At 56.9% G+C, this 22,779-nt stretch overlaps 1 protein-coding gene across 3 annotated transcripts in view; it reads right to left on the minus strand.

Moving 5' to 3' along the window:
* Positions 1-22,779, minus strand: part of ITPR1 (inositol 1,4,5-trisphosphate receptor type 1) — a 257,806-nt gene that overhangs the window by 138,394 nt on the left and 96,633 nt on the right. For 2 of the 3 annotated variants that reach the window (XM_036266062.1, XM_036266061.1), the window contains exons 6-11: positions 16,225-16,311; positions 13,953-14,111; positions 11,225-11,323; positions 9,785-9,868; positions 9,547-9,693; positions 3,655-3,750 (exon numbers count right to left, since the gene is read on the minus strand). In XM_036266062.1, coding sequence (XP_036121955.1) covers positions 3,655-3,750; positions 9,547-9,693; positions 9,785-9,868; positions 11,225-11,323; positions 13,953-14,111; positions 16,225-16,311 — 672 coding nt within the window. Of the gene's footprint in view, positions 1-2,270; positions 2,316-3,654; positions 3,751-9,546; positions 9,694-9,784; positions 9,869-11,224; positions 11,324-13,952; positions 14,112-16,224; positions 16,312-22,779 lie in introns of all 3 variants that reach the window. The other variant, XM_036266060.1, reaches the window with a different exon arrangement.

Consider the following 22,779-nt stretch of genomic DNA (forward strand, 5'->3'; position numbering starts at 1 on the left):
TTTACGCCCCAGACCTCTGTGAGCCCCCACAAGCTCCCGCCTCTAATACCGCATGGGTCTCCCCGAACAAACCCACAAACTGGAGAGTCCACCGCACGAGTGGGCATCACCCGGGGAGCCCCGGACACCTCCACATGCTCTCTTCAGGAGAGAGCCTGGCCTGACCAGCCGCTGTGACCTGCAGAGTGTGCCCGCACAACTTTCAGGGTGCCTCTGACCTGACTGGCTTACGGCGGGCTGACAGGGACCTTCGGGGACCTGCCAGGGTCAGGAACACTGCGATCCGTCCGCATGGAGAGCAGCCTGCTCAGGGTCCCTGTGCGGCCGGCGCCCGCCACCTAGTGGGAGCACAGGCACACTGCAGGAGGCCCTCCGCCAGCCCTGCTGTCCTTTCTGTCCCCTGGCCTGGAGTACCTGCCTCCGGTACCCGGTACCCGAGTGCAGGACGAGCTAGTGTGACCAAGAGGAGGGAGGCCCCGGGCAAAAGCCACAGGCACTGAGGCCAGCGTCAGGACCACGTGGGACCAGGGAGCAGAGTGGAGCATGAGACTCCCTCTCCAAACTGTCCACTCAGGTTTCCAAGCCCAGAGGGCACGGAGGGTGCGGACACTGCAGCACGGCGGCCGCCCGCGGAGGCAGGACGCGCTGCTGGCCTCGTGGTGCAGGGAGCCCCACGGCCCACCGCCCGAGGGCAGCCAGAGCACCCGCCTGCCGGCCTCCGGGCAACCAGGCAAAGTGGGGAGATGCCTGAACCCCGAGAGGCCCCAAGATGCGGCTGAGCCAGGGCCGCTGTCGGCTTCCTGTCTGCCGGGCTGGATGCGCTGGTGGACAGAGCGCTGGAATGCGAATGACCCCGGGCCACCTGCAGGAAGGCCGTACGGAGGGCCCTCTGCGGTCCGCACAACATCACTTCAACACTTGGCAAGTGCGTTCGCCCCGGTGGCGCTGAACCTGTTACCCCAACGCATCACCCCCACTGGCTGCAGGTCACAGAGCTCAGGTCCACCCACTCTCACCGCCGGACACAGGCTCCTCCTACGGCACCCAGGGGACAGCACGCAGACCAGGGACGCAGGTCCCACGAAGGCAGTGCTTTCTCTCGAAATAAAGACGGTGAGGGACGAGAAGCGTCTGGGAACGGGGACGCCCGCCTGGCCAGTCTAGGAGCGCTGGCCGCAGTGACCGCCACGCGGGACGCCAGGTGAGCGCCGCCCTGTCCGCTGGCAGAGACCAGAGGACAGCGCTTCTCCCTTCCCTGAACTGGCAGGACAGCTTTCAAAGTGGGCTCGGAAAGTGGGGGTGAAGAGGACGAGGCGAAGAACAGAAGCCAGGAGGCGAACCCCCCACCCCAGCAAGTCCAGGGAGCGCTACAGCCAGAGCTCATTGGCATGGACGCCAAAGCAAACATCCACCCAAATGTAACCAGACCACGATGGTCTCTCGTCTCCGCCCAACGCCCTTCATTCATGTGCCCACTTCAAAGTCCTTCCGATTTTTCAGTATTTTAGGGAAAAAAATATCCCCAAAACCACCTCCCATGTCCACCAGAGGTGACCACGTGGACAAGCCACGTCCAACAGCAGCGACCGTGTGGGTTCTTGCTGACCCAGGACCCTAAGGAAGCAGGCCACAAGAAAACCGCCTGATCGCTGCCCATCCTTCCATCGGCACAACCCCTGCCCTCTCCGGCCTGGCACGCGGACACCTAGCCTGCTTGGCAATCCGGCCTCCAGAGAAAGACCCAGTTGGCACTGAAATGCCCACCCGCACGATGAAATCCATTTCTGACTCAGCAGAGTGCGAGAACACCTGGTTAGACGAGGGCGCGTCTCCAGATGGCAGGTGTACCGAGCCACCTGTTACCTCCACAGGCTAAGGGACACCGCCCACCTCACGCATGCACTCCTTGGGAATTCTGAATGAGTGACAGACTGAGGTCAACAGCCACGGGACGTGTGTGTGTAAAGGCTGGCGTCTACGGGGGCCATCACCGTCTCCAACCTAGGAGCCTTCCGAGATACCAAGCCTGTCTGCAACTGAGCGATGGAGACCCCTTGAGTAAGCACAGAGCGCGTCATGACAGACAGTCTCTTGAACCAATCAGGACCCAGGAGGAATGCCTGCCCTCAAGAAAAGCAGACAAGACCCTCCTTAGGCGGCCGAAGGTTCCCCTTCCCAGCCCTGGGCAAGCACGGTGGTAGTCTCAGGACGCTCAGAGCCTCGGGCCTCACCCGGCCAGACGGAGAGGGAAGGCTCTCACCCATACTTACTGAGGGCTGAAACTCCAGGCATTCTTCCTCAAAGTCAGGGTCTACCTGATGGGAAAGAATCATCGGGACATTAAAACATCCACTGATCTCTCCAGGACTCGGCCCACCTGCAGGAGACGCCAAGGCCTGCGAGCATCTCTGAGCAGCCGAGAACTGCCTTCCCTCCGCTCACGGAACCGGCATGCCACGACACGTCACACGAGCACAGCACGCACGGACACCGCCCGGCCACCGAGGACGGCGCTCGAGTGCAGACAGTGGAGCACAACGCGTTCGCGAGCACAACAGCGGTGACAAGCCAGAGATCAACAGACCAGTCTCCAGTCAGCGATCACCCTGCTCACGTGAGTGAGAAATCAAGTCTGCGGCCTCAGGAGCCGTATTCGCCCCAGAACAGAGCGACCGCCGCCGATCTGGGGGAGCCGTGTACCCGGCACGTCTCACGGCTGGTGAGCGCAACCCACCACGCCCTGGGCTCCCTTTTAACTTTGACTCAGTCCTGATCTTCCATTCTTAGGTGTTTCAAAGTCACCAGTTCACACGCGTGTCAGGCACCCGGGGGGTCGTTCCAGGAGACTCGGGCTTCCCTGGGGTCAGCTGCGGGAGCAGGGCTGACGGCCAGGCTTCAGCGTGAATCTCCGAGCCGCCCCACTGCGGGTACCAGACAACGGGCTTGTCGTCTGACCGATGACTGGAAGCTGGTAAGAGAAGGCATCGCACATCTTCCGGCAGACCAGAGGTAAACCCAGCGCCTGCCGCATGGCAGCATGGCTCCGATTTGGTACAAAAGGTCAGAGGGGACTTCCTCCCGTCCTTTGGCATGGAGTCTTGCTTTTCCTCACAGCCATTTAAGGGGAAGTCGATTTCTTCGGTTCTGACTCCCCCGAAGTGAAAGGGGAGGCCCTGTCTGTCCCGCTAACGCTCGGAGAACCAGGACGCCCCGCGGACCTATCTCACTGCTCACGTGTCCGCGGCCTCGGCTTTACACGCCGGGCACCACGACAGCCATGTCTCGGTCATTCCCGCCAGGAGCAGGGCTGGTCAGTAAGATGTGGGGAGAGCGGTGTGACCGAGCAAACCCAACGACAGTCCTAAGCCCAGATTAGCCTTCTTTCATTTAAAAATTAATCTATTCTCTTAGCAGCTTTCACACAGCACAGGGTCATGAACTGCGGTCCCTGCGCCCGGGACAGCGTCATCTTCCCACGTCCGTTCTCCCCACATCTCGATGGAAATCCGTGTAAGTACGAGACCGTGTCAACCACCGTTACCTTCTCTCGTCTGCGGCAGGGAGAGGAGGCAGGAGGAAGCAGAAAAGCAGGACCCAGGTCCCTCCCCAGTGCCTGCGGACGGGAGGAAAGGGGGCGTGTCAGCTGTCACTTACCTCTGCGGCTAAGTAGTGCCCCGTAGCCAGGTGCTTGAAACGGAAGAGGCTGTTCCAGTATCCTGCTCCTCCCCGACACGGGTCGTGCTGGACGACCTGAAAGAGGCAGAGGGGTCAAGGTGGACAGCCAGCCCCTGCCAGCCGCACACCAACCCTGAGACTTCGCGCACCAGCCACAGTCCAGCGTGACATTTACGGGCTGAGACAACCGGTACCGTCCACCAAGCCCCCAGCGCTGTGTGGTCAGAACTCAGACACACGGAAGGGCTATGAGCACATCCCCAGGGGCACGGAGCCGCCCGGCCCACATGAAGTAGCTGTCGTAACAGCTCGAGGGTAGTCACAGGAGGTGCCTTCATCATCACCAAACAGATGTCCCGGTTCTGAAATCCCTCCCCGAAGACGCGAGAAATAAAAAGGGATTTCGTGAAGGCTGTGAAAGCTATCAACTCGGAACCAGAGGCAGAGACACACCCTCAGGCCTGTGCTCAGAGCCCGACACGCCCCGAGGCTGGGAGGCAGAGACACACCCTCAGGCCTGTGCTCAGAGCCCGACACGCCCCGAGGCTGGGCCGCTGCCTCCACAGGAAGCGGACTTGGGCTTCAGTCCTGGTGGAGGCTCTGGCACCGGCAGGCGGTGCCACGAACAATTACACGCCGCACAGAGCACAGCCTCGCCACAGACGAGAAAACTGGGCGAGCTACGAGAACCGACAGTGCTCGGACAGGGGACAGCCGCGTGCTCAGCTGTGATCTCAGAGAAAAGGAAAACGGCGACTCCCGCAACCGTCTGGCTTCCTCCCAAAGGTCCTCTCGGGATGGTGGCATTGGGACGAAGAACCCAAGCAGGGGCCCTGGCCACACTGAGTTGAGAAGGTAGATCAGAATTTAGGGAGACTGAGGTGGCTGGAATTGGTGGGGGCAGAATACAGAGCCACCTGGACAAAAAACTCCAAAAACCTTTATGGGAGCCTCTCTGAGCCTTTGGCTGGAGACCAAGCGGTGCACGGGGAAGGCAAGACCCCGCGAGGCCAAGGGCGACGGGAACTAAGTGCCAGCGTTCCCGGAGCTCAGGACTGGCAGGGGCCCCAGTGTGACACGCCAGAGCAAAGACTCGGTCACACACCGGCATCAGCAGGCTCCCGCCTCAGGAGTACAGCTAAGGCCGCTCTAAGAAGGGGCTGAAATATTCCTGAGCTCCTGCCACAAGCCTTCGAAGGACTGAACTGTCCACAAGTAACTTTACCGTCTGACAAAGCTAAACTCCATGCCCTTTAGAGCAGCGGTTCTCAACCTGGGGATTGTGACCCTTTGGGGGTCGAACGACCCTTTCACAAGGGTCGCCTAAGACCATCGGAAAACACATATTTCTGATGGTCTTAGGAACCGAGACACCGCTCCTCCATCCGTCTCCAGGCGGGTCCGCCCACACGCAGATCCGCCCACAGACAACAGGAGGAACTGAATGAAAGGGTCGCGGCAGTAGGAAGGTTGAGAACCACAGCTTTAAAGGAATGTAACACAATCCAGAAACTTAACAAAGCAGCATACACCGTCTACCTACAATTCAACAAAAATATCCTTCACAATGCTCAGCATATGCTCATGAAGCAATGGACAGGCCAGAATCAGAACATGTGACCCAGAAACCCAGGGACCTGTCAGACGTCAAATGACCCAGCCTATCCGTGTGGGTCGTTTGGGGCAGAAAAAGTATTTGAGAAATAATCACCCCCAATTTTCCCATGTTGATACCTATGCACAGATTCAAGAAACTAAGTGAACTCAAAGTAGGACACACACAGAGACATATACACCGTCATAATTAGATTAATGCAAAGCAGAAATAGATACATGTTAAAAGCAGTCAAGAAAAAAGGACTGTGCACAAGAACAAAGGCAGAAGACCACTGCACTCACTCAGAGAGAAGCACACCAGACGACATGATTGATGACTGCCTTTCAAGTGCAGAAGAAAGGAGCTGTCTACCTAGACTTCCACGGCCGACAAAAACGCCCTCCTGATGAAGGCCACATGGAGACAGGGAACCTGAACACCCCACAGGTGAGTATGAGTGTAAACAGAGCTACCATCTGACCCATCGCTCCACTGCCAAGGGCACCGAAAGCATGTCCTCAAAGAACAGGTGCACAAAGGGGCACAGCATCCTTCTGGAGTCGGCGGTGGGCATGAACCACATGGCACCGGATGAAACCGAAAGATGCGCGATCCATACAGTGGGACATTATTTGGCAGGAAAGACATCAAGTACTGAAACGTGGCGATGTGGGTGAAGGTGGGGAACAGCCAGATGAAAGAAGTCAGGTGCAAAGGAGCCGTTACAGGAGATGCCCAGCGCAGGTAAGTCTGTGGGGAAAGATGAGGGGGGTGGGGCGGGGGGTAGCAGAGGTTTGGGGAGAAACAAGGTGTGGTCGCCAGGGGTCTATTTCTACTAGGGATAAACTGTTCTGAAACTGATTGTAGTAAGAGACAACTCTATGAACCTACTAAAAATCATTACATTGTGCACTTGGAACTGTGTGGTATGAGTTGCATCTCAAAGCTGTCATTTTAAAAAAAGAGAATAAACAAAATTTTAAAACAAAGGCAAAATAAAGGTGTTTCCACGTACAAACAGAGAGCCGGTCTCCTGTCTTCAAACGCGTGCTGAGCGGACTGGCCTCCCGGAGCCCCGCACCCCAGGAAACAACGGGGACCCCTCAGGCGAAGGAAGACAAGATCCAATGAAACGGGGACCCGCAGAGGGAAGAAGGGCTGGAGATGGTAACTTCGTGGGTAACAGACTCCACTCAGTTTCACGTGTTTGTAAAATATAAGTGACTGTTCAAATGAGGCAAAATAAGTAAAAATGCACCGTGGCCCTGGCCGGGTGGCTCAGTTGGCTAGAGCATTGTCCCACGTACCAAAAGGTGGCGGGTTCGATCCCCTGCTGGGGCGCGTAGGGGAGGCAACTGATTGATGTTTCTCTCTCTCTCTCTAAAAATCGATAAAACTGCGCTGTGACTGTCACAGCAAACGTAAAGTGAAATGGGTGGCCCTGTCGACACAAAGGCCGGAGGAGAGAGGCACGCTGTGAGGTCTCCACGCGGGGTAGCGCGTGGCACGTGCAGGACTGGCGCAGTGGGCTAAAGGGGTGCTGTGGACCCCAGACCACCACCGCCCGGGCCAAATACGGGCTGCTGTCTTCCTTCATTCTGAAGGGGCATTTAAGTGTCCAAAATCTTCAAGGAAAAAAAATAAAATAAAAAGGCAAACATTGCAAGTTTTCCTAGAATGTCCCAGGAAAAGCAAACAGAGAACTGGCAGGAAATAATCGTTTAGGGAGTCAGAATCAGACAGTTGTTTCTTTTCAGAAGAAAAAAAAAAAATAGAAGGCGCGCTGAGTTAAGTACCTCACGTTTTCGAAGTCCATGCCTCAAAAAAAAGTTGTCCTCTTTAATTTATGTCCATTGGTCTTTTGAGTGAAAAGACACAGTGCCTACGTTTAAGGTAGTCAAGTGACTTCTGTGGGGTTCTGACATTTGCGATGCTATGTATTTGTTGAAACGAGGGGCGGACCTGTTTGTAGAATGATGTCAACTATGTGAAACCGTCCTGCTCACAGAATAAACAGCTCAACAGAGGGGACACCTTAAGTCAGTGAACGGGCAGTTCCTGTCTTCCCTTGTTCCCCCGTCGTCCATTTGTCTCTACTTTGCATGGTTTACTCCTTTACCATCAGAAGAGAAAGCCTTTTTTTTTGGTCACCAATATCCAAATCCGACAAGAAAAGTGGTTCTAAAAGAGAGTTTTGCATGTCTGAAGGGTAGAGGCCTTGGTGATCAACCGAGAGAGTTCAGGACCAAGTCCAACCTCCCGGGGTTTATGACCGAGCAGACGACAGGGTCCCTGTGTGGACACTGACCTCACAGCAGGGGCCGCGGTGTGGAGAGGAGGCAGCACAGAGAAAAGCAGGAAGAGGGCAGAAAGTGAAACCTTGATGCAAATTCCTTTCACCAGGAACACTGACGACAACACAGTTACTCTCCTACACAATCGCCAAGACCGACCTGATTATGACCGTGTCCCGGTGAGGAGGTCAGACAGCTTTAACGTGAGCACAATGCTGGCAGACACTTCGCCAGAGAAGGGACATGGATGGAAATCAAGCCCGTGAAACGATGCTCAACATCACAGCCTCAGGGAGACGCAGACGAAAACCAGAGGAACTCCACTGGCCACCTGTTCAAACGACTAACACGGACAAGACTGGCCATACCGTGTGCTGGTGAGGGCATGAAGCACGGGAACTCTGCCCGGCGGTGCGGTGCAAAATGGCACGATCACTTTCGAAAACAGTTTGGTGAGTGAAACACACACATCCCGTGGCCCAGCTATCCACCAAGAGGGACGTGGCCGAGAGAAATGAAAGCTCATGCCCAGGCAGAGACTGGCACATGAGGGTCCACGGAAGGTTCATTTGTAAAAGCTAACAATCTGGAACGACTCACACGCCCGTCAACAGGTGAATGGAGACACGAATTGTGGTGTGTCCACACCATGGAATACTACTCAGCAATGTGAAGGAATGAAGTCTTTGATGTGTACAACATCGTGAATGAGGCAAGTAATTTTGCTGAGTCCAGAGTGAAAAAAGACCCCAAAAAGCCTGTATACTGCATGATTCCATTTATAAGAAGTTCAAGAACAGGCATTTCCCACCCCTGGAGACAGAAGTCAAACCAGGGGCTACCTCTGCAGGGGAAAACTCGGATGCTGCCTGGAAGGAGGCTCGGGGGGCCTGGGGTGCTGCTTGAGTTCCACGTCTTGTTCTGGGTGCTGGATACGTGGCTTGCATGTAAAAATCATCGGGTTGAATACTCTAGACCTGACCACATCACATCTGCCGCATCTCAGCACCAACATCAAACAGCTGGAGCCAGGGAGGGAGAGGCGGTCGAGCCGAAACAGACACGGGCCTGAGCACAGGATGTCGGGGCGGGTCAGAGCCCCGGCAGCTCAGGGCCGGCCACCTCCAGCAGCAGCCCACACAGCCAGTTTCTCCCTGCCCCCCAGCCCCAGTCTCCCCCCGCCCCCCGCCTCCTCGCAATGAACGTGCGACGAGCAGTCACCGGTCTTGTTCACACAGTGCGCCGATCACGCTCCTCCCTGGCTCAGAACTACTTTGCCAGTGTCTTCCCTGCGTGAATGACGTGCGCACTGCCTGCAGCCTGGACAGGAGGCCGGGCACCGCAGTCTCCGGACACAGCCTGTCTTACTTCCAGTGCCGGCCCCTGCTCCGGGGCCCCGAGTTCATCCAGGGCGGCCTCACATCCCCAAGCCCACACCACCATCTCACACTCCACGCATCCGTGCCTCCTGAAATGCAGGTCCTCTCGCAAGAACCACGCAGAACCACCTCCTCCAGGAAGTCTTCCTTAGCCCTCGCCCAGCTGAAGCTCTCCTTCCGCCACCTAACCTGCGAGCAAGGGGACGCTCCCCTCGCCACCTCTACCGCCGGTTACCTTGCTGCGACCTCCTCCCTCCTGGGAGTGCGAGTCCCACACATCTCCCTGGGCAGGCTCGTGACCGCGTGCGGTTGTGCCAGACACGGCAGGGGGAGGAAATGAAAGCAAGCGGGGATCCGATGGCCCAGAGACAGAATCTCCCGGTTTCGGTTGTGTCTGACCCCAAGGAGAGGCTGCGTCTGCCTCGGGGCCAGCAGCACGGGCGGATGTGGCCGGATGGGCTCGACCCCCAGCACCCCGGACCCGGGCGGGGAGGACCGCAGGGGCCAGCAGCACGGGTGGATGTGGCCGGATGGGCTCGCCCCCCAGCACCCCGGACCCGGGCGGGGAGGACCCGGCTGCGGTCGGAGCCTGACCCCTTACCTCCACCTCCCACAGGGCCTTGGAGCTGGTGGCGGACGTGGCGGACTGCCGGCCGGTGGTCCGCAGGAAGACGTGCTGCTTCTTCCTGTGCTCGTCACAGGTGAGGAACTTCTCCTGCTCGGCGTGGAACAGCCGCACCACGTCCCCCTGGGCGTCCGCGCGGGCGAGGACAGTGAGTCTCCACGCAGACGACACCGCTCCCCAGGGCCCGCCACGGCCCCACCCGCAGCCCACTCACCCCCTTCAGAGTGTCCTCCTTGTTGTCACTCCACTTCATGAACAGGACGATCTTCCAGCTGGTGTTGCAGTTGACGGAGTTGACCTGCAAAGGACGCGAGCCCTTCCTCACACTCCCCTCGTGACAGTGTCGTCTTCCGGTCCCCAACTCCGAAGTCGGACACCCTGAGACCGCGGGCTGTGCCAGCTCGGCCGCCTGCGAGCGCCCTCGGCGGTCAAGGGTCCGAGGCAGTGTGTGCGAACCCTGACGACAGGAGCCGAGCTCCCGCCCTCTGCAGTGACGTCTTCCCTTCCTCCCAGTCTCTTCTGCAGCCGGACAGTACAGACCCAATGAAAACAGTGCTTACAAAGGGGACAGCCCTGGCCGGTGTGGCTCAGCGGTTAGAGCACCGGTCTGCAGACTGAAGGGTGGCAGGTTCGATTCCCGGTCAAGGACACATACCTGGTTGCAGGTTTGATCCCTGGCCCCGGTTAGGGTCACGTGGGAGGCAACCAATACATGTACCTCTATCACATAGCTGTCTCTCTCTCTCTCTCCCTTCCTCTCTTTCACTCCATCTAAAAACCAGTGGAAAAATATCCTCGGGTGAGGATGAACCAAAAAAGGGGGGGGAGGTGACAAACTACAAAGGAAAGAAGGCGCCCACTGTCCACGTTCGGAAATGTTAATGACCGCCACTGTCAGCGGACTGCCATCTGCTGGGCACCAGGCGAGGGACCACTTCCCAGGAGGACATCTGGTCCTCAGCGGTGCCCTGAAAACAGGAGCAACCGCCACGCCCATTCCGGAGACAGGAAACTGATGCTCGGGGAGCCTGGGTGACTAACAGCCACAGAGCTGGGGGCGGGGCCGATCTGCGATCTGAACCCACATCTATCTGACTCGAGAGCCGTGTCCTCAACCATTAGACAAATATTTATGTCCCATCACCACTGTCTGTGTCCTTAACTGCCAGCGTAGAGGCTGAGGACAGGGACCGCAGAGGCAAGTGCCACTCCCGCAGGGCTGCAGTGGTCGGCAGCGTCCCCTCTGAGAAATTAACGAAAGGCACTCTCTTTAAGAACACACATTAGATCGGGGGGGGGGGGGGCTCAGGGTGGAGGGAACACTGGGGGAAAGACGGGACATCTGTAATACTTTCAACAATAAAGATACTAAAAAAAAAAAAAAAAAGACAAATTAGAAAATGGTGGCCCTTTGGCCAGAAAAATTGGCTAAGAGGGTCCCTTCTAGGGTTTAATCAGTTGGAAACCGATGCCCCATGACAAAGGCTCCGTCGTCAGCCCTGCACAGCCTCCTGTGTGGCCCTGACACGGCCCTCGGTTTCCTCGTGTGCCCCGCGCCACTGCTGAGGTCACCGTCAGCACGGACACGCGGTGGCCCGAGGCTGGCTCCTGCAGCGCGTAACCCCCAGGGCATAACTTGGTTTCCTTTACTTACCTCATTGCAGCCTGGGTTGTCCACCAGCTGGTGGCTGCTGGCGTGCAGGGGCTGGCCAGCATTGACGGGGTTCAGGACAACCTTGTCACCTATCACCACCTGAAAGGAAAGGACCAAGACAGCTTTCCACCAACCAGGTCCAGGAGTCCCTGGGGGAGGGCACTGGGCGCCCTCGGGGCACTCCCTGACGGGGTGCTCCCGGCCAGCACAGCAGAACCTTTGAGGACAGGCCACCTGTGACGCTCACAATCCCGGGCCGGTCCCTGAGCGCTGGATGCCAAGGGCCAAGAGCCGCCTTTCATGTGGTAACAGCTATACGTAGTAAGTGCTTACTCAGTTTAAGGAGAAGAATAGCATCTGAAGGAAGTCTGTCTTTGAAAGAACAGAGCCACACTCTTATGTATTTAAAGCAATAACTTTCTCACTTTGAGTCTGAGCCACACTGAGAAGCACATCTTCCACTGGGATCCAGTCACACATACTTGTGTGCATGTTGTGTGTACATGTCCATGTGCACTTACGCGGAGACAGTTATCTATACTTAGCCGAAACAAAAATTACCCCCAAATCAGTGCTTACCCTCATGGGTAGCACAGCCTGGTACTTTCCATTCTATTCCACTCTCTAAAATGACAGTCACGAGCCACCAACTGATCTCATGGCCCACGAATGGAAGAACACAATTCTGCAGGGATAACCCCCTTACCTTCCACCAAGGCACAACTCAGCAGGTCAGTCTAGAGGACAGGAAAGCTAAGGACTCGCTGAAGATGAGGTTCAAGGCCAAGCACCCTTGTCTTTCAGGACTGGGGTGGGGGACTGGGCCTGATGGTGCCCTAAGGTGAAGCTCTGCTACTTTCAGCCTGATACAGAGGGGAGCACACACTAACTCTTCTCTAGTCCCAAATCCCAGGAGGAGCTCAAAGCCCACCACGTCTGGTGGACCCTCAGCTCTGCTGGATTTGTTCTTCTGTGCCGAGCTGAGGATCAGTGTTTACTGCACCAACTGGGAGGGGCTGGTCTGCTGTGGATATTTCTGCTACACTGTATATAACCTAACACTGTACCAACTGGGAGGGGCTGGTCCGGTGTGGATATTTCTGCTACACTGTATATACCTAACACTGTACCAACTGGGAGGGGCTGGTCCGGTGTGGATATTTCTGCTACACTGTATATAACATAACACTGTACCAACGAGGAGGGGCTGGTCTGCTGTGGATATTTCTGCTACACTGTATATAACATAACACTGTACCAACGGGGAGGGGCTGGTCCGGTGTGGATATTTCTGCTACACTGTATATAACATAACACTGTACCAACGAGGAGGGGCTGGTCTGCTGTGGATATTTCTGCTACACTGTATATAACATAACACTGTACCAACGGGGGAGGGGCTGGTCTGCTGTGGATATTTCTGCTACACTGTATATAACATAACACTGTACCAACAGGGAGGGGCTGGTCCGGTGTGGATATTTCTGCTACACTGTATATAACATAACACTGTACCAACAGGGAGGGGCTGGTCCGGTGTGGATATTTCTGCTACACTGTATATCAGACAATACTGTACCAACAGGGAGGGGCTGGTCCGCTGTGGATATTTCTGCTACACTGTATATAACATAACACTGTACCAACGGGGAGGGGCTGGTCTGCTGTGGATATTTCTGCTACACTGTATATAACATAACACTGTACCAACGGGGGAGGGGCTGGTCTGCTGTGGATATTTCTGCTACACTGTATATAACATAACACTGTACCAACAGGGAGGGGCTGGTCCGGTGTGGATATTTCTGCTACACTGTATATCAGACAATACTGTACCAACCGGGAGGGGCTGGTCTGCTGTGGATATTTCTGCTACACTATATATAACATAACACTGTACCAACGGGGAGGGGCTGGTCTGCTGTGGATATTTCTGCTACACTGTATATAACATAACACTATACCAACAGGGAGGGGCTGGTCCGGTGTGGATATTTCTGCTACATTGTATATAACATAACACGCACACAAACATGTCAACTAACATATATTCAACTGCCCATAACTTGTAAACTTAAATGGCAATTCTGAAAAATGGTAAAATTCAGTTTTAGGTTAAGGCTAATTGAGCATTTAGACAAGATTTCCTGCTGTTGTTTCTTTTTGGTAAAAATATCTATTTCAGAATCTTGAGGACAGATATCTTGCTGACATTATTTAAACATTGTTAAGAATATCCCCATGTAACGGCTTACTCATGAAGCAGGTATGAGAATTGCCCCAAGTCACCAAGAAGGATTTCTTGGGCCCTACGTCCCAGTGACCCTGAGGGCGGTCACTGGACAGGACACAGAGCCTGTAGGCCTAACCACAGAGGACGGAGTGAAGGTGATCCTACTACCCTCCTTCCTTCTGGCCACACCCACTTGCTTTCCTCCTCCTTCTTTATGAACTTTAGTACAAATCAGAGGCATTTTTAGTCCCCTAGTGACCCAGCCTGTCATACTCCCCAGACACTCATGCAAGATCGCAGCTTCGTGGTAAAGTTACTGAGGTCACACTTCTCTCCCGATTTCCCTGTTTTCCAAACACTGGTTTCCATGGCGACTGCCTGCTTTTCTTCACACCGGATAAGCCTGTGGTTCCGACGTTCAACTCCCCTAGTCCACTCGGGTCACCACGGCCGCAGGCACGGCGGGCAGTCCCAGGCTGGGATGCGCAAACTTACACTGTCGCCGATGGAGCGCAGCTTGTAGAACGGCTGGATGTAAAACCAGGAGCCTTCGTTCCCCGCCTCGTCCAGCGTCACCCGCATGGCGTTCTTCTCCAGCAGGGCCGGCAGCCTCTTGTTCACAGTCAGGTACTTGTTGCTCTTCAGATGCAGGAGCTGAAAACCCACCCGGGACAAGGCGGGTGTCAGCAAGTCCTGCATCTCCTCCATCCCTCCAGCCCTACGAAATGTGGACCAAACACCCGAGCCCACTGAGCGAACTGTGGAGTCAGGAAGCGCAGAGGTGCCCGGGGCTGGGAACGGTTCGAAAAGAAGGAAGGGAGGGAGGGCGAAGGAGCCGAGGGAAGAAGAACTATTTTCATTTTTCCCGCGTGGTCTGGACAAGGCTGGAGGTCGCTCAGCACGAGGGCACCACCAGCTGGCAGCCCGCTGCCCGGGCGAGTGGAAGGGGCCTGGCCCCGCGCATGGGCGCTGAGGAGCTGCAGTCAGAGCAGCCTGACACCGAGGGCAGCCAGGGAAGGACACTGCTGAGCACTGACAGAGACATGAACAGGGGGCCCCATGCGGGGACAGTCATCTCCTGTGCAAGAACATGGCTGCTATGCACCCCCACCTCGCATTTCTAAGCACTTTATTCCAGCTTCTTGGGAAATGAACACATGCGGGGACAGGAAACCAAAGGCCTGGACGGAAACCAGTCTCACGGTAGGTCTAGACTGCACAGCACTATGGGGGGACAGGAAGGCAAGAAGACCACCCAGGTCCTGGAGCGACAGCTCGGCCTCCACCTCCACCTGCCAACACGCCTTTTCCTGTTCTCAGACCGTTCCCAGAACAGTCCTCGTGGTCCACAAACCTTCTACCGTGGTTGCAGGGGTGGCGCCCTGACCACCCCTGGCCCTGGCAGACAAGGAGAAGGCCACGCCCTCCTGGACCTCGCTCTTACCTGGGTGGGTGGCCCCTGAGCCTCCACACACCTGTCCAGGTGCTGGACTCGGCTGGTTTATAAACTCACATTACCTACAGGTGGAGCCCAAGAGCCAGGCTTGGGAGGGACTAACACGTAACATTAGCTAACGTGTTCAGAGCTTACACAGCAACACACACTTCCCAGTGACCCCAGGAAGCAAATGCCATTATTCCCAGTTTGCTAGTGAGGAAACTGAGGCACGGCAAGACTTCTTGCCCCAGATCTGGAACGCAATTAAGGGTTAATGTTCTTAGTCCCTACACCCCTCTCTCCTCTTCCGTTCAGGCCAGATCCTTCCATCCGACTTCCGTCAGCTCTCCGAGTTCCGAGGCCCCGGCGTGGCCTGGTAATCACGCCAACGTGAACTCTGAGCCCACCTGGGCCCCGTGTCCACTCTCACCTAGATACACCCGGAAGGGAGGTGGACTGGACCGGCCGGACCTAGTGTGCAAGCAGACTTCGGACGTTGCTTTCACCGTGTCGAAGCCTAACAGACGGCCCCCTGAAACACGAAGGCTCTCCTCCCAGTCTGATAGTCCATTCTCCCACGCGCCCAACTACTGCTCCGTCCCGAGCAGGAGGGACACGGGAAGGGATCCCTCTGTAGCTCGAGAAGTTTCCAGTTTCATTACTGAAGTATGCAAGCTCTTTCAAAAAGGGAAATAAAGGAGCAAGGCAACCAAATGGGTCCCGTCTTCAAACACCGGTGACTACTCTGACCCTTCGGGCTGGACCAGAGCGGTCTGGCCCCCGACACTGAGCTGGGTGCGCCCACTCTCCCTCTGCAGGCCGAGCCCCAGAGGTGAGCACCCCCCACGGTGCACTTCCTGCTTCGTTTTAGCCCCGTGTCACACTTAAAGGTACAAGAGGTAAACGAGTGGGCCTCCCACACATGAGACAAGACATGGCCCCGCCTCAAACACTCGACCTGCCGTACAGAATTGTTCCCACTGCCTCGGGCGACCGTGCTTGAACCGAGAGAAAAGTCACAGGGAAGCCACTTTTCCCCAACAAGAACTTGCACACACTCCAAGCTCAACGAACCTCCGCAGCTGGGCTCCTGTTCAGGCTGGACGCTTCCCACCAGAATACTGGACAGGGCCGAGCTGATCGGCCACGGGGAGAAGTGGATTCTTGCGTGGAGGGGGAACCACCTGAACCGCCCGAGAGCTCAGCCCACGGCAGAAGGGACTCGGGGCCCACGCTCCCCCCACCCCCGTCCTCCTGGAAGGCGCCCACGCGGCTTCAGCCTCGTGTTGTACTGTCCTTCGCGGTCCAGCTAGCGCGGCCTCGACCTACCTGGATCACGTTGCCGTACTGGATCACCGTCCCCAGCAGCTTCCTGTTTTCGGTCTCGTTCTGCTTCTTCTCCAGGTCTGCGGCATGCTGTGCAGGGACAAGGACGACTGGTCAGAGACAGGCAACAACGGGCTATATGTCTCTGCTGCGATACACGGCCAGTGGCGCCGGTCCCCGTGAGGCCCAGGTGAACAGGCAGTTCCCAAGCCCCCGAGGCTAAGCGACCGGCAGGGCCCAGGCCCCGAGGCCAAGCGACGGGCAGGGCCCAGGCCCCGAGGCCAAGCGACGGGCAGGGCCCGGCCCCCGAGGCCAAGCGACGGGCAGGGCCCGGCCCCCGAGGCTAAGCGACGGGCAGGGCCTGGTCCCCGAGGCTAAGCGACGGGCAGGGCCCAGGACCCACCCTGCCTTTGCTTTCTTGGCCTTTTTGCCTTTTCAAAAATGCACTTTTTTTTTTCTTTAAGGAATTCATGGGCATATCAGCTTAGGGTAAGATTAAGTCATAAGCTTATGTATTTTTATTTTTTAAATTTCCTTGAGCTTATGTATTTTTGAAGAAAGTAGGGCAGGAGTGGAAGGAAATCCGTATAACCCTTTCATGATGGCAAACGTCCTCTTTAAAGCTCTGGGGTGAAGTAAAACTGAATGGAAGCGCTGGTCTGCGGCCATTTCTGGTCTCGCGACCTGGAATGCGTTGTTGAACAGGTGTGAGCCTCAGTTTCCCCTTTTGTAACTGAGGATGAAACTACCTTCACCTCACAGGAGTGAAGGGTCTTCACTGCAGCGTCTATGGAGGGCTAGTTATCGTCACTGCATGTGAATTATCTTTATTCCACATTCACTGCCCTCCCTCGAGGGGAAGATCATCATCCCCGTGTTAAGAAGAAGCCGCCGCCCTGGCCCCTGTGGCACAGTGGTTAGAGCGTCAGCCCACGCGCCATCCCCAGGCTCGATCCCCGGACCCGATCCCGATCGGGGTGCGTGCAGGAGGCAACCAATCCAGGCGTCTCTCTCACATCAGTGTTCTCTCTCCCCACCCCCACCCCCCTTCCACCCGGACCCGATCCCGACTGGGGTGCGTGCAGGAGGCAACCAATCATGCGTCTCTCTCACATCAGTGTTCTCTCTCCCCACCCCCACCCCCTTCCACTCTCTGAAAATCAATGGAAAAAATATCCTCGGGTAAGGATTAACCACAAGAAAAGAAGAAACAGACTCAGTGATTAAAGTGTTTGGTTGGCCTTGCGTAGCTAGTTGGATGATGGGTACAAAAGGGGTTTGTTATACTGTTTTCTCGACTTCCGTGTAGATCTGAAATTTTGCTTAAGAAGTTCTTTTTTTAAAAGCCACCCATCTATCAAGGAGCAGAAATAACCCCGAAAGCCGCATCTGGGCTGACTCCTGATTGACAGTTCCAAGTGCGGCGGGGAGCACGGGCACCTACTGGCAGGTGGGGAAGACGCGGAGCTGAACAGGGCTTCCGGGCCAGTCCCCCAGGCCCCGCCTGAACACGCTGAAAGCCCCCTCCGCACGCTCGGAACGAGGAAACTGTCATCCCAACCCGTCTCCCACACCGGAACCGAGGGACACAAGTAAAATCACAGACAAAATTCAGCAGGTGATCGGAGGGCCGGTCAACCCGACACCCGCTCGCGAGCTCTGGGACTTCCAGCACGTCTGCCTCCAGGTTCCCCTTTCCGCGAGGCGAGACGCCCCGGTGCCCGGGATAACCGGCCTCTCCCCACGTAACGTGTCTGCATCTTCCCAGGGCCCGTCTGGACCCGCCTCTTTGTCTTGGCCGGTCACTCCCCCTCCCCCAGCCTCGGGCAGTGTTCTCAGCCACACATGGGACCTGCAGCCGACCTGGGCTCCTGTGAAGATTCGAGAAAAGCACGCCAGGCACACAGTCGGCCTCCGGCACACCTGCGCCATTATCCCTGCACCCACGTCCGACAGCCCAGAGCTGCTGCAGTGATGAGCCCCACGGCAGACCACGGTGGCGGGGGGGCCCTTCCAGAGCCTCCGGCCTCGGCACCTGCTCCGCCTCCCCCTGCATGCAGGTGTTTAGGAAGGCGGCCGTTTGAGAACAGCGAGTGCAGGAAGCCACCCTACACCAAGAAGCAGCTACTGCAGGAGGTGAAGGACCCGCCCCGCCGGAGCAGCCCACCACCTGCACCGCATCCGCCGCACAGGGGAGCCAGCGGCCTCCCTCTCTGCCGAAGCAGCTGCCGGTCTGCTGTCCCCAGGCACAGGAGCATCAAGTCCACTGGGTTCAAGACTCACCCAGGAATAATACCGGGGCGGGCAGGACGATCCCAGGCGTCCAGACTGCCCTCAGCACAGGTACCCTTAGCTCGCCCCTCCACAGACACCCCCCTTAAGCTCCCCCCATCCCTTCCGTCTTCTTCTGTGCTTCGCCCTGCGGAGACCCCTCCGTGCCCCCAGGCCCTGCGGGCAGTTTCCAAACAGAGGCCGGACGGAGTCAGGTGGAAGGGGGCTTCCATTCTGCAGAAGGTCATCCGTCCTGCTGGGCACTTCTCCACTGACGCGGACAGAAACAAGGGGAAATGTCCAAGGGGAGAAAACTCAACCGATTCAGTAAAATAAAACATTTCCCAACAAACGCTCCAGTTCTTCTCTGCTCCAAACGTCACGCGGGATGGACTCGCCTCCCGAGAGCCAGGCGGTCGGTTTCCTGGACAGAGGTAAGGGCCCCAGGAGGGACGTTCTCACGGACGCTCCTCTCCCTCTCCCAGCGGCCTCGGCGTGGGAACAGCATCCGAGACAGTAAGTTCCTGCCTACGTGGAGACTGAGTGTGACGGGGCAACCCCGCGGCCACCGAGGAGGCACGCGCTCTCCATTCAAGACAAGTTGGACGTCGCAGCAGCAAAGTCCACAGGCCTCTGTCCAGAACACGCCAAAGGTACGACCAGGGCGGACACCACGACAAGCTGGGGGGATAAACGTCGGCAACGTTCTCCTAAAAGATCGGCTGTCATGTCGGAAACTCTGTTAGAAGGTTAGTGCTGCCCAGGCCTCCACAGAACCACCGAGAACACTCGATGCATTGAGCTCGCAGATCATTCTAAGAATTGGATTTCCTGTGAGCTCTCTTTGTGTTAGGCGAAAACTCTCACAGTCATTTCACCGTGTACATCAATACCGTATGTGTTCACGTGAGTTCACACATCAATCCTGAGAGAACTCCCTCCACACAACCCGCGTCGGGCCGTTGCCCCGGTTTTAGGACGTCTCGCTGACAAACAGCACTGTCCCATTCCGCTTTCAGACCAAAGCATCGGCCCTGATTCCTAGGTTCGGCAGGCGAGGCAAGAGGTCAGTCAAAAGGAAACAAGGTTTGTCCGGCCGGTGTGGCTCAGGGGATTGAGCGACGTCCCATGGACTGAGAGGTCCCCATTCCGTTGGGGTCAGGGCACATGCCTGGTTGTGGGCTCGATCCCCAGTAGGGGGCGTGCAGGAGACAGCTGATGGATGCATCTCTCTCACATGGATGTTTCTCTCTCTCTCCCTTCCTCTCTCTCTAAAAAATCAATAAAAACATTTTTTTAAAAAAAAAGGCAATAAGGTTCAAACTATACCTGGGCCCACTGATCAAGGCCGCTTCCACCCGTGAAGAGGATCTGACCTGGCTCCTCACATCCCACGCGTGTGTTTTCCAAGGGGGGCCATCCTTCAAGGCCGTCACCTGGGACAGTCTCTCTGGAGGCTGACTGAGACATGTCCATCCCCAGGTCCCCACAGGCCCAACTCGGAGCCAGCATCTCCATTTTCAGGAGTTTCTCCCGAGATCATCGGGCAGGCGCACCAGACAACAACTTTCCGTCCTCTTTCGGATCGGCCAAGCTCGTCAGGATCCTGAACACTGCCCACCGCCCTAGGGCCTGGCCAATGCCAACGACACGATGTAGATGTGCCGACCTTCCCCCTTCCACCAGGCGGAGGGCTGCTCTGAATTCCCCAGGAAGACATCGCACTCAGCTCCACGATCTCTAGCACCCTCCTCCACACGGACGGTGCCCTGTTCCCCAAGCAACACCGAGGTCAGCGCCGTCCCAGGCACCTGTTCCTTCAGTCCAGAAACAGAGGCGTGGTGATTAGATGACTGCAGAAAGGTCCCTGCTCCAGGGCCCTCACTGGAGGTCAACAAGCTCTAAGTTACTGAACATCAGACTGAACTGAGGCTCTTGCAAAGCCAGCAGCGCAGGTGGGTCCCAGGTGACACAGGTGCGTCCCAGGTGGCGCAGGTGGGTCCCAGGTGGCACGGGTGGGTCCCAGGCAGTGCAGGTGGGTCCCGGGTGGGGCAGGTGGGTCCCAGGTGGGTCCCAGGCTCTGGGAGACAGGGAAGCCCTGTCTCTCCTGCAGAGGGAACCCCACAGCCGCCCGCCACTAGAGGTCACTCTCCTTCAGGCTGCTGTTTACATGCTGCATACCCTAGTCAAAAGGAAGTCAAGTGGTCTAGACGACTAATTCCTTAAATGGCATTCATTTAAAATAATCTGACCTTTGATTGGGGTCCTGCACAGTAGTTGACAAAAATAAAAATGAAAAGCCCCTGGAGACTGGCCATCAGTCCCCCGCAGGCAAATGGCTGCACCAAACACCACATTTTAATGGCTGCACAAAACTGACCCAGAGGAAGAAAGGTCCAAATAAGCAGGAAAGTCGGAACCAAAGTCCACAGCCAAGGCCCGAAAGTCACGCAGTCACCCAGACCAGGCCTGGCTTCCTCCTTCACTTCTTCTAACGCACAAACAACATCAAAGAGACGGCTCTTTGGTGTTTTTTGTTGTTTGTTTTAATAAGAAGCTTGAAGTTCCTGGTCACTTCTGGACTGCACTGGACCAGCGGTGCGGACCCGCCGTCCACTCGTGGGAGGGGCAGTGGAAGGGGTGAAACATACAGGTCACGGGCCAGCGGGCCCTGAAGGTCGCCACCCAGCCTGAGCCATTACTGTGCGTCCAGTGTGTGTTTTAAACGCTACTTGAGTGACTTGCCGACACTTTTTAGGAATTGGGATGTGACACGTAACAGGGTGGACGTTTAGACCTGCCCGTGGCCCTCGGCCCCTCCCACACAGCAGCAGCAGCAGGGAGGCGAGGTGGCCCTGCAGACCCCCACGGGCACACTCCAGTGGGCACCCCGGCCCTCCAGGGCCCCTCCCTTCCAGCTGGCTTCTTGCTTGGCGGAGAGGAACCTGCTAAAATCACAGGAGAAGAAAGGGCCGCAGATGCCCTCGTCAGACCTCGCTGAACAGAATGGTTTTCATCCAGAGAAGGCAGGCAGGGCCCCTGACGGCTCCTTCCGCCGCGGAACTAGCTCCCCCGGACACCTGCCGTCTGCAGCGACCTGCCCAGCCGCACAGCCCCATTCCCAGGTGCCCGGCACAGACTTCGGGGGATTCTGAGTGTTGCAAGGCCAGGGTGGACAGGAGCAGGGACGCCGGACACCCTGAAGTCCATGGCACCATCCTGCACATGGATGAAGCACCGTTTATTTGTACGATGGTACGTCCGCTTGGACACCCGTGGGTTAAAAAGCTGTCTGCAGCCTCTGAGCCTCACGCCCTGCTCCGCTCGACACGTCCTCACACGGTGCGGTTCCGCACGGTACACCGAGCACTGCTCATACACTTTCCGAAAACCAGGTGCCACTGAGGGACGGGCGAGCGTACTCTGCTTTTCCGGTAACAGTCCCAAGAGCTGCTGATCATTCTGGAAAATCACACTGCGAAACACACACTCTGGGGGTCGCCTGCACCCCCCCATCAGTCCTGGGTTTTGGAGGCTTTTGCACGAACAGCACGAGCATCTGCTTCCTGCGGCCTCCGGCGGCCGAGCTGAGCACTGGCTCCGAGAGTGGACAACTGTGCGATGGATTAGCTTGTTGACTCCCCCTGCAGAATTCCTTTTCTGAAGTGTGCTGCCTCGGGTCACATCGTTTCCGAGTCTGACTTGCTCTCTGCAGTCACACCAGCTACCAGGAGGGAGCAGTGGGTCTGCTGGGGGTGGGCGTGGCCGCTCTAAAACCACCGAAGTGATGGTGCCGCGCCTCAAGTCTTCAACGCCATCTGCTACTCCACCGCTCTGACTCCCGCAGATGCCCCGGGCAGGGGCTGGGCGCCTCCTCCTCCAGGAAGCCCTCCCTGACCACGTCTCCCGCGCACCCTTACTCACACCGATGGATTTGGGTGCTCCATCTGGGTGCTCCCACAGTAACAGTACTCACGAGTGTTCGGCACATCCTGCGTTACTAGCTGGACTGAGCTCCCAGGGTTAAGACGCTGTCAGTTTCGCCACCATCCCCTCGCTCAGTGCTTGCTCATTCACCGAATGTTTCTTGAGCACCTACTATGTGCCAGACACTGGTACAGACTCTGGGGATCCAGTGGTGAATAAGATAGACATGTCCCTGCTCTAAGGAGCGACAGAGGACAACGAGGGGGAATACTACACGCGATCCGACTAGGACTGTGCTGAGAGACAAACCGGGCGCCGTGGGGGCCGGACGCTCACCGGACAGCACCCGGGTCAGGAGGT

The sequence above is a fragment of the Molossus molossus genome, unplaced genomic scaffold, assembly GCF_014108415.1.
Source record: "Molossus molossus isolate mMolMol1 unplaced genomic scaffold, mMolMol1.p scaffold_m16_p_18, whole genome shotgun sequence".
Taxonomy (NCBI): Eukaryota; Metazoa; Chordata; class Mammalia; order Chiroptera; family Molossidae; genus Molossus; species Molossus molossus.